The sequence below is a fragment of the Gopherus evgoodei genome, chromosome 2 (assembly GCF_007399415.2).
Source record: "Gopherus evgoodei ecotype Sinaloan lineage chromosome 2, rGopEvg1_v1.p, whole genome shotgun sequence".
NCBI lineage: Eukaryota > Metazoa > Chordata > Testudines > Testudinidae > Gopherus > Gopherus evgoodei.
In genome coordinates, this window is record NC_044323.1 from 187,990,133 (window position 1) to 188,009,291 (window position 19,159).

General features: G+C 39.8%; 1 protein-coding gene across 1 annotated transcript in view; it reads right to left on the bottom strand.

Annotated features, from left to right (window-relative positions):
• DCDC2 (doublecortin domain containing 2) overlaps positions 1-19,159 on the bottom strand; it is a 122,432-nt gene that overhangs the window by 6,465 nt on the left and 96,808 nt on the right. The window contains exon 8 of the mRNA XM_030552531.1: positions 18,818-18,918. Coding sequence (XP_030408391.1) covers positions 18,818-18,918 — 101 coding nt within the window. The remainder of the gene's footprint in view (positions 1-18,817; positions 18,919-19,159) is intronic.

Genomic DNA, 19,159 nt, shown 5'->3' on the forward strand with positions numbered 1-19,159 from the left:
ATGGGTCTTATTTATAATTCTTTCCATTGTATCACCTATAAAAAAGTCACCTTTCACCCTTTCCCACCAATACAAAAGCCACTTTAAAGCAAAGCTCTCTCTTCCCTGACGCTTTCTGTGTTTGTGTGTAAACACGCATGGGCCTCGTTTATATTTAGTATTAGCAATAGTGGGAAATTTCCCCCAAATGTTCCTTGTGTAGAAAGGTCACAAGACAGAAGAACAGCCCCTTGCCCTGAGCCCAAAGGAAGGACAAGCAAGTCCTCATTACTGATAAAGTAACACCATTTAATCAAGGAGTTTTAAAGATTGTATTTGCATCAATCTAGATTATGTCAATCCTTTCCTAAATTCAACTATCAGAAAAATCACCTTGCCATTCAATGAACAACAGTGTCCCCACTGCAGAGCTGGCTTGGATATTTTTGTTTAGATTTTCATCTTTTATTTCCACTCAGATCTAGAGACGAGAAAAAGGGGTGACTCTCTCCCACTACTTCCATTGAGCTTCATCAGAATCTAAAGCCAATTAGCACATTTCAAAAGATTCTCACTCAGCCAAGAATATTTGGAATGTTATGGCCATTAGTGGATTGTTGAGATACAATGGTAATTGCTGCAGAATCTATTTTTTAAAAGTCATAGAAAAATCTATTAAACTTGCTGCTGACAAAACTAACATGCCAAAAAAATGCTAAGTATTAATAAAAGGCATTATAAGAATGTTATTAAATGATCAGTGGTCTCCTGATCCAAATGTCTTCCTTTGACATAACATTTATATAGCTCCATAATACAATTATATTCCATTGTCACCATATCATATAGGACGTCATCTTATTGCAATGAGCCACAGAATCTCTGGTAGCTGGTAATATTATATTGTAGCCTGACTAGCTAGACAAAGACTCAAAAAGGTGGCTTTTAAAGTACAATGATCTCAACATGTTCATTACTTATATGTTCATGACTCTATTTTACCTGATAGCATAAAATTGGCCCCATTACTGCTAAAATAAAAGCTAAGCAACACAAGCCTTTTTATATGCCTTTAAAAAGAGCCCAGTGTGTAACAATTAACTGCTGACTTGAGCCAGCCATTGTAATTGCCAGCACTCTAAGATAACACAGAATCCTTGATCTTAGAAGTCACCTGCTATTCAGTCTCCTGTGTGTTATTTATTAATGTATTCCAGTAACTTTTCACAATGGAAATTTTTATCACCCTTCCCATGCTCATATTGTTTAAGAAACCACCAGATTTAAAAATCAGCACAAATTCAATTTCAAAATTCTTTAATAAGACTGCTGCCCAAAGAAGAAAGCTCTCACAAGGCTTCAAAACCCCGACCCTTCATGTCCTGTAGGCCTATATGCTTGTTTCTCTTCAAAAGCCAGGTGTGGGGAGAAGCAGGAAGAGGGGCTTTGGAACACACTGAAAAAGTTAACAAATATGGGTTCTGATAGACTAAGTGAGTGGAGGAGAAAATGAATTCCAGGAGTAAGGTACTCCTCATTGAAAACACACATTTTAACCAGTGGCTCTCTAAATGGATTTAGATCTTAGTCTACTTTAGACGCTGTCTTGTCATAGGATATTGAGTGCATCTAACCGCTACAACTGCAGCAGTATCCTAGAGAGAGGATCCTAACAGACTAGGATGTAAATCATAAGTCTAAAACAGTGGTCCCCAAACTTTTTACCTCACACTCTCCCTTACCCCTGTCTGCCCCCCACCCTCAGAGCCAAGGCTGGGAATAGGGGATGTGGACTGGGGTAAGGGGGCTGAGGCTAGGGCCACAGCTGGGGGTAGGAGGAGAGCTCCTCTGAACCATTCCCCCCCGAATGTTCTTTGGCATTCGCCCCAAGGGGGTGTGCCCCACCGTTTGGGGAGATCTGCTCTAAAATATAAAGAGCTACATATTAAATAGTTCTTACAGTGCACAATAAGTCTGTGACAGTAGAACCTCAGAGTTACAAACACCTCAGGAATGGAGACTGTTCGTAACTCTAACTTTCCCTTTTTAAAAAAATAGTTTACGTTTAACACAATGCTGGGGTGTGTGTGTGGTGCTGCCTGATTGTATACTTTTGGTTCCAAATGAGGTCAGTTTGTAATTCTGGTGTTCGTAACTCTGAGGTTTACTGTAGATGGCAGTAGGCAGGAAACTGAAGACCAAGTTACCCACCCAGTTACACATTATTTCTGATATACTATGTGTGATATTCTCTACCAAGAAATTATTTCAATTAACCAATGGCAATGGAGGAAGTTGCAGTGTTTGGCTCTGGATGGCCTCACTTCTGATCTTGTCCTGCCGCTTAGTATGGAGCAGCTGATGCAGACAATGAGAACTGAAAACATAAATCCAATGTTATTCAGTCTTCCTCAGCACCCACATTTCACTTTTTCATTTAAAAGAGTTGGTCTAACAGCAGTTCTATGTATCTGAAGCTTCACAGCAAGCCTGATGCCATTAAATATGCCTATGAAGCAAACTTGATGCCCAAAACATGGCAGCAGCTGCTGCTACACAAGTGCCCACATCTTTCAAGCATTCTCCAGCACTGTCTATGACACTGCCCAAATATTTGACACATGTCACCTGCTCAATGTCCCATCCAGATAGGTTAATAGTGAGCTAGTTGTAATCTGGAGCTGGAGGCTGCTTGATGGCAATGGCCAGGGAGTTAGTTTTATCTGGATTAATGACCGACCAATGCACACTGCTTTCTCCCCCAGACAGATCAGCCATCAGATGCAGTGGTTCTCCAAACTGAGCCAACATCAGCAAATTAGTAAACTTTAACACATGTGGGAATGCAGGCAGGATCAGGCCCTGATCCAAAGCCCATTAAAGTCAATGGGAGTCTTTCAACAGAGTTTAATGGGCTCTGGAGCAGGTCCTTAGTTTGTCTTCCCCGTGGACAGGCAACCACATCACAAAATAACACTAGCACAACCGGCACCCTTGTTGGCAGTTTCAGCAAAGGTCAAGGATTGAACATGCAGGGAGACAACTACCCTCTAGCTCGTTGAGGTAGTCTCTTCGGGTAAGAATCAGAGCATATTAATAGAGCAGCTTGGGGAAACTTTCACTGCTACTCCCCATAAGGTGCCTGTTTGAGGTACCTTGATAAGCAGAGGAATTGAGCCTCCAGAGCTGTCAATACAGTATCTTTAACAAGCACCAAACCCATACCAAAAAAAAGTTAGAAGGGGGTGGAGAAAGAGGACTGAATAACATACTTAAGGTGTTGAAAGGACTGATGGGAAAGGGATAGGGCTCTACCTTTTATAGTGGGTATAGATGACCTTTCTTTTGCCTCCTAGAGTCATAGCAACTGACAATAAGTTTTCCTTTTGTATGATGGCAAGAAAGACGAAAGATGTATCACAAATAGTGCAGACGTTTTAAAATTAAGTGGGCTTATCTGTTTTTAAAGAGTAACATTTTCACAATTCACTAGTTTTATTGCACATAGCTTGGAGAATTACAAGGCCTGATTTTCAGACCAGGCTTCCATTTTTGTGGGCACAATTCTACGCTCTTAGTGATAGTCAATATAAAATTGTGTCTACAAATAAAGGCTTGAGGCCAGATTCTCATCTGGTATGAAACTATGCAGATCCACTGACGTTAACGGTGCTATGTCAGTTTACACTGGCTGAAGATCTGGCCCCTGGTTTACAGATCAGGCCCATGGTGGTCTAACAGCAGCTTAATGTAGAGCAGGAGTAAATTTCAGTTCACATACAAGAAGTATGATTGCTTGGTAGTATTTGGAATGTTGGCAAAGGAGCTTAAAAAGGAGGCGTATTCTAATTGCACTCATTATGGTACTATTCATTAAGAGCTATGGTTACTAAGTGCCATCAAAATTCCAAAAAGCAATACATCACAAAGACTTTCTACAGCAAGGCATTTTACTTCCAATCAGTTGGTTAGTGCATGGCTGCTATTAATATATTACAGAGACCAACATCTTAGAAATTCTTTTCAAGGTAGATATATTATATGGGAAAAATACATTTTTAAGGACCAAGTAGAATCCATTTTAATGTCAACTGTAATTTTGCTTTACTGAAACCATTTCCAAATGTTTACTCAGACAATGGTCACAGACAATGAAGTAGGCAACAAAATCTTAATGGTCATAAATAACATGGCATGCAGATATCATGAATAGAACATCAGGCTCATTTAGCTTTGAGACAACAACCATCTTTAAAATATAACTACTATTACCCAATGAATAGTGCTTTACAGATATATTGCATATATTCCAAAAGGAAAAACACTTTGTTCCAAATCCAGTTAGGGTTGCTAAGTGACAACATCACTTACAAAACCCAAGCACTTAAAAGCAAGGAAATGAACATTAAGGACTCAGTCTTACACTTCCCACATAATAAGTATGCTGTTATTACTCAGTATAAAAATATGTTTACCATCGTGAAGCCAATAACTTGAAATGCTGAGCCATTTGGGTGTGTTTTTATATATTATTTTGTTATACTGATGTCAGTATCTAAGCATTTAGGGCTGGATTTTCATGAATGCTCAGCACCCACAAGTCCAATTGAAGTTAGTAAGAACAGTGGTGCTCAGTACTGCAAAAAATCAGGCTTTCAAACTCTCTTCCTCAGTTACATGGAAAATGGATCTCTGCACATCCCCCCTAAGCCAATAGGCTATTTTGGTGAAGGAATGGAGGAAGAATCATTTTACCAGATCTTGGAGTTCTTTCATGTTTGAGAAGTAGCCACGCTAGTACACAAGTCAACAACATTTTTCCTCCATCTGTTTCACTGACAGAGAATCATGTTTGTTTTAATTAGTGACTGAGTCAGTGTTAAAACATCTACATTTCAGATTTTGTGAATCAATATGATTTATTGGGCAGACATAGGGACAATGAAACGTTAGACAGCTGGCAAACAATTCAAAAGGAGCTATTTTCAAGTCTCAACAAATATTTGTTTGACATTAATCATACAGTTTTCAAAAAGTATTCAACAGGCAATGAAAATTAAACCTAAAAAATTTAAAGTCTGAGGATTTGGGGAGGGGCTTTGGGGCACACTAGAAAGGAGAAATCAAAATAAATTTTATAATAGGACTGTAGTTACAATCTTAACTTTGGAGAAATTACCACCTCTCAATAATAAAATCACATGCACCCATAAATCCAGGGCTGGAATCCTTGTCAAACAGCTTAAAAAACAAAAAATCACAGGCCTCTACCACCTGAGCCAAGAGGATATCTGTTCTTTCTAAGCAGCAACCAACCAAAAGACAGTTACATGTTCTCTCTCTCTCTCTCTCTCTCTCTCTCTCTCTCACACACACACACACACACACACACACACACACACACACACACACACACACACACACACACACAAGTCCTGAGAGTATAAGTCAATGGATCTGAAAAAAACAAAAACAGCAAGAGAAGAAAGAACCCTTTATTAGCTACTGACCTGTCCAGTAATCAGTAAACAGAAGATCGAAGTGTTTTTATATGAACACATCATCGCTTGTTCTAATGAATTTTGAGGCTCATGCATGATCTCTTGTCTGTAATCTTTCTAAATACCATTTTGAGAAGCTTGCTCATTATAGGAACTGATGTAATATGAAATTTTTTCTCATGAAAAGGTCTGGTCTTTATAATCGAGGGATGTCTCAGAGCTGCCAACCTGCTTTAAGACTGAATCAATGCAAACGTAACTGTTTTTGCCTTTGGCAACAGGGAGAGAAATTTTGCATACTATTCACTGGGGTAAAATTCAGGTCTTCATCCCAAAACTTCTGCTTTATATTTAAAACAGTGAATTAAAGGTGCAATGCTTCTATTACTTATGACATACTCTGACTACACAAGCAATATTTCAGTGAGTTAATACTTTCAGGTCCCATCACATCTCCAGGAAATGTAAAGTCATCAGTGGCATCAAGAGAGCATTAATAAAAAGCCAAATCTGTATTTACAAAGCAGGTGCGTTGGGTAGCAAAGATTCCAACTCTGTGAGCATCCAACATAGCCACATCATGAAATCTTTACAACGATGTGCAAAGGAAAAGAGATGACGTGGGAGGAGCAGGGGAGAACAAAGTGCACAAACAGGGAAATCTTTTGAATGTGTTCCCCATTATTTACATTTAAATTAAGATAGTGTCTGTATCACCACTACTACATTTTATACATAGGAACTACCAAAAAACAGTAACTTCCGAATCAGATCTTTTATATTATTTTTAAAGTGAAGGTGGAGTCTCCCAGGCCCATATCCTCAGAGGTATTTAGGCATCTAAGACCCACCGATTTCAATAGGAGTTCAGCACCTAAATACATTTGAGTATCTGGTCCTCAGCTCCTACTTCCACTTCCTGGCTTAAAACTGGGGCTGGAGACACTTGCTGGAGACACTGCCTAATTTACGAGAACACAGAAGAGTAACCGGCAGCATCTCCTGGTTCCTATCTTGGGACACTGCAACAGCTAATTTGATATACTGCCTAGTTCCCACTGTTTTATCTCCTCTAAGAGTCCAGTGTGGGAGACAGACAAAAGAGCCAGATTCTTTCTGCTTATAGAAAGGAAAAAAAATAGGCGAGTTTCCTTTTACTGTTTTTAACAAAACATTGTATTAGTATGTTTTAAATATATTAAATAATAGCAGCACTAAAATATGAAGAGGGCTTATCTAAACTCTTCTGTCAGAAAAAGTTAATAGTAATAATAATAATAGGGACATTTAAAACACCACCCTTATGTCCACACATTAGATTAGTATTTCAAATTTACCTGACGAAGCCCCTACTATTTTGTTCCCCATCACTGAGAAGTGAAAACACCTTACTGGATAAACTGTTTTTCCCATCCCTTTGTCCAACTGATTTCATAGCATGTCCCTGACTCATAGACTCATAGACTTTAGGGTCAGAAGGGACCAATATGATCATCTAGTCTGACCTCCTGCACAAAGCAGGCCACAGAATCCTACCCATCCACTTCTATAACAAACTCCTAACCTATGTCTGAGTTACTGAAGTCTTCAAATTGTGGTTTGAAGACCTAAAGCTGCAGAGAATCCACCAGCAAGTGACCAATGCCCCAGGCTGCAGAGGAAGGTGAAAAACCTCCAGGGCCTCTGCCAATCTGCCCCGGAGGAAAATTCCTTCCTGACCCCAAATACGTCGATCAGCTAAACCCTGACCATGTGGGCAAGACTCACCAGCCAGCACTCAGGAAAGAATTCTCTGCAGTAACTCAGATCCCATCCCATCTAACATCCCATCACAGACCACTGGGCATACTTACCTGCTGATAATCAAATATCAATTGCCAAAATTAAGCTATCCCATCATACCATCCCTTCCATAAACTTATCAAGCTTAGTCTCAAAGCCAGATATGTCTTTTGCCCCCACTACTCCCCTTGGAAGGCTGTTCCAGAACTTCACTCCTCTAATGGTTAGAAACCTTCGTCTAATTTCAAGTCTAAACTTCCTAGTGTCCAGTTTATACCCATTTGTTCTTGTGTCTACATTGGTACTAAGCTTAAATAATTCCTCTCCCTCCCTAATATTAATCCCTCTGATATATTTATAAAGAGCAAGCATATCCCCCCTCAACCTTCTTTTGGTTAGGCTAAACAAGCCAAGCTCTTTGAGTCTCCTTTCATAAGACAGGGTTTCCATTCCTCGGATCATCCTAATAGCCCGTCTCTGAACCTGTTCCAGTGTGAATTCATCCTTCTTAAACATGGGAGACCAGAACTGCACACAGTATTCCAGATGAGGTCTCACCAGTGCCTTATATAAAGGTACTAACACTTCCTTATCTTTGCTGGAAATACCTCGCCTGATGCCTCCTAAAACTGCATTAGCTTTTTTAACGGCCATATCACATTGGCAGCTCATAGTCATCCTGTGATCAACCAATACTCCAAGGTCCTTCTCCTCCTCTGTTGCTTCCAACTGATGTGTCCCCAATTTATAACTAAAATTCTTATTATTAATCCCTAAATGCATGACCCTGCACTTTTCACTATTAAATTTCATCCTATTACTATTACTCCAGTTTACAAGGTCATCCAGATCTTCCTGTATGATATCCCGGTCCTTCTCTGTGTTAGCAATACCTCCTAGCTTTGTGTCATCCGCAAACTTTATCAGCACATTCTCGCTTTTTGTGCCAAGGTCAGTAATAAAAAGGTTAAATAAGATTGGTCCCAAAACTGATCCTTGAGGAACTCCACTAGTAACCTCCTTCCAGCCTAACAATTCACCCTTTAGTATGACCCATTGTAGTCTCCCCTTTAACCAGTTCCTTATCCACCTTTCAATTTTCATATTCATCCCCATCTTTTCCAATTTAACTAATAATTCCCCATGTGGAACCGTGTCAAGTGCCTTACTGAAATCGAGGTAAATTAGATCTACTGCATTTCCTTTGTCTAAATAATCTGTCACCTTCTCAAAGGAGGAGATCAGGTTGGTTTGGCACCATCTACCTTTTGTAAAACCATGTTGTAATTTGTCCCAATTACCACTAACCTCAATGTCCTTAACTACTTTCTCCTTCAAAATTTTTTCCAAGACCTTACATACTGAGATGTCAAACTAACAGGCCTATAGTTACTCGGATCACTTTTTTTCCCTTTCTTAAAGATAGGAACTATGTTAGCAATTCTCCAGTCATACGGTACAACCCCTGAGTTTACCGATTCATTAAAAATTCTTGCTAATGGGCTTGCAATTTCATGTGCCAGTTCCTTTAATATTCTTGGATGAAGATTATCTGGGCCCTCCGATTTTGTCCCATTAAGCTGTTCAAGTTTGGCTTCTACCTCAGATGTGGTAATATCTACCTCCATATCCTCATTCCCATTTGTCATCCTTCCATTATCCCTAAGCTCCTCATTAGCCTTATTAAAGACTGAGGCAAAGTATTTATTTAGATATTGGGCCATGCCTAGGTTATCCTTAACCTCCATTCCATCCTCAGTGTTTAGCGGTCCCACTTCTTCTCTCTTTGTTTTCTTCTTATTTATATGGCTATAGAACCTTTTACTATTGATTTTAATTCCTTTTGCAAGGTCCAACTCTACATGGCTTTTAGCCTTTCTCACTTCATCCCTACATGTTCTGACCTCACCAAGGTAGCTTTCCTTGCTAATCCCACCCTTCTTCCACTTCTTGTAGGCTTTCTGCTTTTTCTTAATCACCTCTCTGAGATGCTTGCTCAATCAGCTTGGTCTACAACTCCTGCCTATGTTTTTTTTCCCCTTTCTTGGGATGCAGGCTTCTGATAGTTTCTGCAGCTGCGACTTAAAGTAATTCCAGGCCTCCTCCGCATTTAGATCCACAAGTTCTTCAGTCCAATCCACTTCCCTAACTAATTTCCTTAATTCTTTAAAGTTAGCCCTTTTGAAGTCAAAAACCCTAGTCCCAGATCTATTTTTGTTTATCCTTCCACCTAGTTTGAACTGAATTAGCTCATGATCACTCGAACCAAGGTTGTCCCCTACAACCATTTCTTCTATGTCGTCCTCACTACTCACCAAAACCAAATCTAAAATGGCATCCTCTCTTGTTGGTTCTTCAACTACTTGGTGAAGAAATCCATCAGCTATCACATCCAGAAAAATCTGAGCCCTATTATTCTTACTAGCACTTGTCCTCCAGTCTATATCTGGGAAGTTAAAGTCTCCCATGATCACACAATTCCCATTAGTGTTTACTTCATTAAAAACATTAAAAGAGGTCTCTATCCATATCCAAATCAGATCCCGGCGGTCTGTAGCACACCCCAAGCAGTATCTCAGGGAAGGCTCTAGTAGCTTTCTTTCCCAGTGTGATTTTTGCCCAGACAGACTCTGTCTTATCCATTCCATCACTTCTTATTTCTTTACAGTTAACCTCATCATTGATATATAATGCTACTCCACCACCTTTGCCTTTATTTCTGTTTTTCCTAAACAGCACATAGCCTTCAATACCTGTACTCCAGTCATGACTACTATTCCACCATGTTTCTGTTATCCCTATAATATCCAGTTTCACTTCCTGCACCAGTAGCTCTAGTTCCTCCATTTTGTTCCCTAGGCTCCTCGCATTAGTGTACAGACATCTTAATTTTTGCCGTTTGGCTTCACTGACATTCTTTACCCGGTTAGGCACAGACATTCTACCATCAGCATCACCTGTTAGACTGGTATCTACACTACCCTTCCTCCTTACGTCAATTCTTCTGTCCACGGCTGTATCCCCTCTTACTTTGTTTTCTTCCCTCTCAAGGTTAAATTCCATTATGGAGATCACCTGGACATCTCCCAACCATCTCCCCCAAATTTCTAGTTTAAAGCTCTCTTAATCAGTTGGGCGAGCCTCCATCCTAGAAGTCTATTTCCCTTCTTACTCAGGTGAAGTCCATCCTGAGAGAACAGTCTTCTGTCCATAAATGCTTCCCAGTGGCCGTACATCCCAAAGCCTTCCTTATAGCACCACTGCCTGAGCCATCTGTTGATCGCCATAATCTTGTCACACCTTTGTTGCCCTTCTCTAGGAACTGGCAGAATCCCACTGAAGATCACCTGAGCCTCGATTTCCTTAAGCGTCTTCCCCAGTCTGGCATAGTCTCCCTTGATACGTTCCAGCGAGAATCTAGCCATATCATTTGTTCCCACATGAAGGACAATCAATGGATTCTTTCCTGCTCCCGTTAGGATCCTTTTCAGCCTCAGGTCCACATCCCGTATCTTAGCACCCGGCAGACAGCACACCCTTCTGTTCTCTGGATCAGCTCTAGTTACAGGCCTGTCTATTCTTCTCAGTAAGGAGTCTCCAATCACGTAGAGCTGCCTTTTCCTGGTGACAGTGCTCTTCTCCGGTCTATCCCCTGCACCCACTGGCTGCAAGTCCTCTCGATTCCTATTCACTCTTGCAATCCTCCATTGACTCCTCCCCTCTTCCTGTACAGTACTCACTTTATATTATTTTTATTACAAATATTTGCACTGTACAAATGATAAACAAAAGAAATTGTATTTTTCAATTCATCTCATACCAGTACATAGTACAATATCTTTATCATGAAAGAGCAGCTTACAAATGTACATTGTTTTAACATAACTCCACTCAAAATCAAAACAATGTAAAACTTTAGAACCTGGCACAGTGATGCAAACAGAGAAGTGTGAAGCTGGAGAAAGCCTGTATTCCACACAAAGCCACCATGCATTTTGTATTTGGAACCTTCAATCTTGGTTTCGAATGTAAAACAGAGATGTGCCGTTTAAGGAAAACACTTTTTTCCTACTTGATTTTCAATTACCACTGGCATCTAGCCTACAGTACAATAAAGGCAGCCATTTTAATGCATTCAGCTGGAAGTCAACATTTTGCAGCACAGTATAGAAGCGTGCATCTAACTGATATCACACTACATTTAGTCAATGGCTAATCTGGCATTTGTTCAACTGTACGCTATAAATGGTAAAACAGAGAAGAAGGCTCAAGTAAACAGCATCTTAACCACTTCATTTCTGGTGGCTGGAGAATGTGGTGGCATTATCCAAAGTGCCAGCATTCTAATGAAAAGTTGGCACATATATAGTAGCATCCCACACATAAAGGAAAGTACTGGTGGTGCGTTTTGTCCCATATTCCTGGTACATAAGGCAACAGTGCAGCAGACAAGGTGAACAGAAAAGCCTTCCAGCACAAAGTTTAAAACGGTTGAAGATGATCAATAAGGGTCTAACCCTGTAAGGTGATGGGTGCTTCCAAGTGGTGCTGAATGCCTCAGTTTGGGAGCATTGGAGTCTGAGACACACCTAGTCCCTTGCAATATTGGGCCCTAAGAGAATATACATATTGTTTTAAAGTTACAAATACATCCACTGATGTTTGAGCTTCTTGATCAGAGACAGAGTGGAGAGTATGAATTCTGGGCTTTTTCCTTGGAAAGTATGGAATCAGAAGATTCTTCATAGGTGGTGTATGTGCGCGGCGGAAGGGAGTGGGGGAAAGGATACTAGTTATCAAATGTGATGCCGATTTCCAGCCCGAGTTGGCGGTGACTGAAAGGTGTTAGCATTTGATGGCTGTACAGTGACCTTTGCAGAATGAGGTTAGTGGTCTCAAACAGGTTCCTTGTGTAACAAAAGTCATCAGCATGATTAACACTTGCTGGCAACCTCAGCAGACAGACCAAGTGCTAAACTGGCAATGGAGAATAAACTATTCTCTCATCTCTAAAGAAGGGCCCCATCAGGTTGTGCTGAGGCACACTGGCAGGGCTGTATACAAAAGCTTGCAGAGTTGCTGCTTGAGCTGTATCAGTATATGGGATAAGTAAGACTTCAATCATCAGTGCTGTCAAGTTGGCACCTTTCACAAGCAATAAATTCAACATGAATATTAGAACAAGCCAGTTCCTGATGACTGAATGCATTGCTGTCAAACACTACAAAATGCCCACAAGAAGCCTCTGTGGAGGTCAGTAAATGGACTGATGATCTCACTAATTTACTATTAGCAAGCCAAGACCAAGACAGGCTAATTCAGGCTGCCACAAGAAACACAGATGAACTAGATGGGACATGAGGTGGTGTTCTATCCCAACAGTAGTATCCACAGAGGTCTATCTATCACAAACGCTGCTTCTCTCTCAACAATGATAGTTACAACTAACAGGGAGGCTGATGGTGGTCCAGGTGAAACTCTCGAGGCTGTGGCAGGGTATTTTCAGTGGAAGGACTTTGGCTGTGGAATTCCTTACATCAGAGAGCAGGATGAACCAAACTCTTGCTACTTTTAGAGCAGAATATAGAATTCATGCCTCTCAGAGACCTTTCCTCAGTAACAATGGCAGCAGGATAGTCCAGCAATGCTTCCACCATGAAAATCAACTGGAGTGACCCCACTTACAAAAGCAGCAGAAAACAAAGGAGATGTGACAAGTCTGGTCCTTTTTCTGATAGAAACGATGCTGTTCTTAGTACTTTCTACAAAAAGAACAGGAGTACTTGTGGCATCTTAGAGACTAACACATTTATTTGAGCATACGCTTTTGTGGGCTACAGCCCACTTCATCGGATGCATGCAGTGGAAAATACAGTAGGAAGATATATATACACACAGAGAACATGAAACAATCGGTGTTACCATACACACTCTAACGAGAGTGATCAGTTAAGGTGAGCTATTACCAGCAGGAGAGAAAAAAACTTTTTGTAGTGGTAATCAAAATGATCCATTTGCAGCAGTTGACAAGAAGTTGTGAGGAACAGTGTGTGAGGGGGAATAAACATGGGGAAATAGTTTTACTTTGTGTAATAACCCACCCACTCCCAGTCTTTATTAAAGCCTAATTTAATGATATCCATTTTGCAAATTAATTCCAATTCAGCAGTCTCTCATTGGAGTTTGTTTTTGAAGTTTTTTTTGTTGTAATATTGCAACTTTTAGGTCTGTAATCGAGTGACCAGGGAGATTGAAGTGTTCTCTGACTGGTTTTTGAATGTTATAATTCTTGATGTCTGATTTGTGTCCATTTATTCTTTTACGTAGAGACTGTCCAGTTTGGCCAATGTACATGGCAGAGACATTGCTAGCACATGATGGCATGTATCACATTGGTAGATGTGCAGGTGAACGAGCCTCTGATAGTTTGGCTGATGTGATTAGGTTCTATGATGATGTCCCCTGAATAGATATGTGGACAGAGTTGGCAACGGGGCTTTGTTGCAAGGATAGGTTCCTGGGTTAGTGTTTTTGTTGTGTGGTTGCTGGTGAGTATTTGTTTCAGGTTAGGGGGCTGTCTGTAAGCAAGGACTTGCCTGTCTCCCAAGATCTGTGAGAGTGATGGAGTGATGATACAATCGTATTTGCTCCAACCCCTCAGACAGAGACAAACACCTACAAGATCTCTATCAAGCATGCTTACAACTACAATACCCAACTGCGGAAGTGAAGAAACAGACTGACAGAGCCAGAAGAGTACCCAGAAGTCACCTACTACAGGACAGACCCAACAAAGAAAGTAACAGAACCCCTCTAGCCATCACCTTCAGCCCCCAACTAAAACCTCTCCAGCGCATCATCAAGGATCTACAAGCTATCCTGAAGGACAATCTATCACTCTCACAGATCTTGGGAGACAGGCCAGTCCTTGCTTACAGACAGCCCCCAAACCTGAAGCAAATACTCACAAGTACGCCTGTTCTTTTTGTGGATGCAGACTAACATGGCTGCTACTGTGAAACTTAGTCTTTTCTGTGGCAGCTAGTTACTTTGGTATATTAGCAGTGCCTCGATTGAAATTACTACACTGTATAACATAAATCCTTCATTTATCTTCCCCAGAACACCTTTACTTTTTGTACACTGTGTTTGAGAATTAATCAAAAGGCCTAGTGTTCTTTTATCTGAGTCAAACAAAATTTAGAAAAATTAGCCTCTAGATAAGTAAGCACAAAAAAGGACAACCAGACCAGGTTTTCTGGCAGAGCTGGTTACATAATGATAACAATAAAGATTCACAAATATATGTGTTAATAAGTGGTTTGATTTCACTCCACTACTGTTTGTAGGTTCATACTAATCATTATTCTTGGGCATTGAGATGACAATCAGATATTATTAAAAATGGTTGACTCCCAAAATATGCAGAGATAATTGTTAGTATGAAACTTCTACCAAGTCAATGTTATTCATTATTCTCCAGCAAAGATTAAAAATACTGTGTTAGGTGGCTAATCAAAGGAGGGCAAACATATCAAAGACAAGCAGTCCCATATGCTAAAAACTACGACTGTTGATTAATCACAGTTAACTCACACGATTAACTAAAAAAATTAATTGTGATTAATCGCAGTTTTAATCGCACTATTAAACAACAGAATACCAATTGAAATTTATTAAATATTTTGGACATTTTTCTACTTTTTCAAATATATTGATTTCAATTACAACATAGATACAAAATGTACAGTACTCACTTTATATTATTTTTGTTACAAATATTTGCACTGTACAAATGATAAACAAAAAAATTGTAATTTTCAATTCATCTCATACCAGTACATAGTACAATATCTTTATCATGAAAGAGCAGCTTACAAATGTACATTGTTTTAACATAACTCCACTCAAAATCAAAACAAGGTAAAACTTTAGAACCTATAGGTCCACTCAGTTCCACTTCTTGTTCAGCCAATCGCTAAAAGAAACAACTTTGTTGACATTTACGGGAAATAAGCTGCCCGCTTCTTATTTACAATGTCAGCTGTAAGTAAGAACAGACATTTGCATGGCACTTTTGTAGCTGGAATTGCAAGGTATTTACGTGCCAGATATTCTAAACATTCGTATACCCCTTCATGCTTTCCCCACCATTCCAGAGAACATGCTTCCATGCTGATGTCACTTATTAAAAAAATAATGCGTTAATTAAATTTGTGACTGAACTTCTTGGGGGAGAATTGTATGTCCTCTGCTCTGTTTTACCCATATTCTGCTATATATTGTGTGTTATAGCAGTCTCAGAAGATGATCCCACACATGTTGTTCATTTTAAGAACACTTTCACTGAAAATTTGATAAAACACAAAGAAGGTACCAATGTGAGAGTTCTAAAAATAGCTACAGCACTCGACCCAAAATTTAAGCATCTGAAGTGCCTTCCAAAATCTGATCGGGATGGAGTGTGGAGCATGCTTTCAGAAGTCTTAAAAGAGCAAAACTACAATTGAGAAACTACAGAACCCGAACCACAAAAAAAGAAAATCAATCTTCTGCCAGTGACATCTGACTCAAACGATGAAAATGAACATGTGTCAGACTGCACTGCTTTGGATCACTATCGAGCAGAACCCATCATCAGCATGGATGCATATCCTCTGAAATAGTGGTTGAAGCATGAAGGGACATATGAATCTTTAGTGCATCTGGCATGTAAATATCTGGCAAAGCCGGCTACGACAGTGCTATGAGAATGCCTGTTCTCATTTTCAGGTAACATTGTAAACAACAAGTAGGCAGCATTATCTCCTGTAAATGTAAACAAACTTGTTTGTCTCAGTGATTGTATGAACAAAAAAGTAGGACTGAGTAGACTTGTGGGCTCTAAAGTTTTACGTTGTTTTAGTTTTGAATGCAGGTTTTTTGTACATAATTCTACATTTGTAAGTTCAACTTTTATGATAAAGAGATTCACTACAGTACTTGTATTAGGGGAACTGAAAATACTATTTATTTACTGTAGAAATATTTATAATAAAAATAAATACAAAGTGAGCACAGTACACTTCAGATTCTGTGTTGTAATTTAAATCAATATATTTAAAAATGTGGAAAACATCGTAATATTTATATAAGTAGTATTCTATTATTGTTTAATAGCATGATTAATTGCAATTAATGTTTTCAATTGCTTGACAGCCCTACTAAAAACTATTTGTCCACACTTTTGGCAAAATACTTATACACACATGAGAAGTAAATCAGGATTGGCTCATGAGCAATTCATAAACAGGAAAGGGATATGTTTGCAGCAAAGAGTTTGGCCAGGTCTATTCTCTACCTCAGGGACATAAAGATCTACTTAATTGAAGAGCTGGCTCAAGACATAAAATTTTACTTTTAAAAAAACACAATGAGGTGGATACCTCTCTTTTCCAAACTAGGTAAAAGGAAATAGTGCCTATAAAACATAACGAGCTCTGCCAATTTCATACAACGCTACTGAGGAAATAGTGGGACAACTAAATATCATGTTGGCCACTTCAGTTCCAGCACTGTGTGTACAGATTTATCAAAATCAAATAGACATGAGCCTATTTTGCCATTCAGAGGCAATCTAATGTGGTACAAGACTGCAAGAATCCTGGCCCTGATTCTGGGCAGTGGTCTAGTCCCTTTACACTGCTCCGCTGGCACAGTGGGACCAGAACCCAGGTGGACCTTTGAACTAAGGTAGCGTTTCCCAAACTTTTTTGGCCACAGAACACTTTTTAGCTTATTACGGAACACTTATGATATTATTTTGTAGTCGTTTGGTTTTCAAATAAAAAATTGCATTATTTATGCTCAAATATATTTTATTTTATAAAACAAAGCAACAATACAAATTTAAAATAACTTGAACTAACAATTTCTAAATTGAAATTGTGTATAAAGTAGTACAAAAATCAAGTGCAAGAGTCTTTCACAGGACACCTACTCACGTCACCAGTGTTCTGTGGAGCACAGTTTGGGAAACGCTGACCTAAGGAATCCTGACAGAGCAGGGCTCCACCTGCTGGCGTAAGACTGGAACAGCCCAATTCTGCCTTTCTTCAGCAATATGGCGAAAAGGGTTATGGCTAGAACATCCTGTGGTCTGGACAGGCTAGATTAGTAGTCCATAAGTGTCTTAATCAAGATCGCTGTAACATAGAACAACTTTGTAGTTTTTGTGGGTGAGCCAGAGAAGTAGATTTGGGAGTTTAGGGAAGGACTGAAATGTTATATTAAGAAAGAGTAATAGCGGGAGAGTTGAGGGCTTGAGAAAGTGAGAGGGGAGAGAGACTGAAAACATGAGGAAGGAGGAAGAGAACACAGTGCAGGTAAAAATGAAGAAGATGAAAGAAGAGAAAAAGGATACCCAAGACATGCAAGAGAAAGAAAAGTAGGGCTAAGGAAGGGAAAGGAGGAAGAACAAATGCAAGGGAGATATAAATTACAGTTAAAAAAAGTTGAATGTCATAATATTACACAGGAGTGATTGTTTTGTCTTTTGAAATATGCCAGATGGTACCAAATGGCAGGTACTTCCCAAGAAGCTTTCCGGGGTGGGTGGGTGGACACCAGCAGATCCCCTTTATTCAGCCTTCTTCAGTCTTAGTAAACTACTGAAGTTTTCTAGGCATCTTGAGGGATGGTCTACACTTTAAAACTCTTTTTTGCTGGTACAGCTTATTCCCTTTGGGAACTAGTTTAAGCTATGCCAGCAAAAGAACCCCTTTCCAGTATCAGCTGCTTCTCCACTAGTTGGGTAGCTTGTAAAACTCTACCAATACAGCTCTGCTGGCAAACCCTTTCAAATGAAGACAAGGAGTAAATAAGGGGTGTGGGGGCATGGTTACTGGAAACAATACTGTACACTTCGCCTCAGGACAGGGGCTTCTTTTTAAAGTAAACGTTGTCTGAAGACTCGGGGTATTTGAGTAGATTTTGGGAGTGCAAGGACTTTGCACTGACACACAGGAAACTATGATGGGGTGGTGTGCCCTCTTAAGGGCAGTGGTGCCTAGTGGGTCAACCCATCCCACCATGTGATTTGGCCCATTAAGGTTTTAAAGGGGCTTAAAGACAGTCAGGGGTGGGGTTGTCTCCTGAACTATGATGAAGAACTGACTTGGACTCTTATAGGGACCCAGAGTGGGATGATCTGGGTAACTAACAAAGTTAGTTTTTACAGAAAGATTTAATAAATCAGACCCCACAAAGAGGTGTGGGGGTTGGTTTTTGAACCAACCTAAGTCTGGTAATTGGTGAAGAAAACATCTGCAGGCAGGGCCACAAGGGAACATGCTGGACAGGCTCATCTCCTGACAGGAACAAATAACCGGACACAGAAAGCATTCAAGAAAAGGGAATGTATTCAAAATCAGTGCAACCTTGCATACAATGCTGTACCAATGAACGTTACAAATGAATCCTGTAAAAAATATGCAGCAACCATCAAGGGAAGCGACAAAATAAAAACACAAGATTTGTTTTCCACATTAGTCATTTGTTAAAAGCTTAAAGATTACCTGATCTACTGGAACCTCCACCTGAGTGTCTTCATCTTCCTGGATTTCCGCTGCCCCCCACGTTTCAGACCGTTTTTCACCAGCTTTGTAAATACCTTCATCTACAACCAGAAAGAAGTACTGAGTAGACATAAAGACCAATTGTGACACTGTGTGGAGCAACAACTGAACTGCACCTAAAATCTGCTTCTAAAAATAGCTTTCAAAGCTCAGATACCATTTCCAGTGCAGACCTTTTAATGGATTTTAAATGTCTCATTATGATCAATTTTGTTTCCTTTGTTTCTAATTACAGTTATACACATACTACATTATGTAGGGGAAGAAGGAAAAGGAGAGATA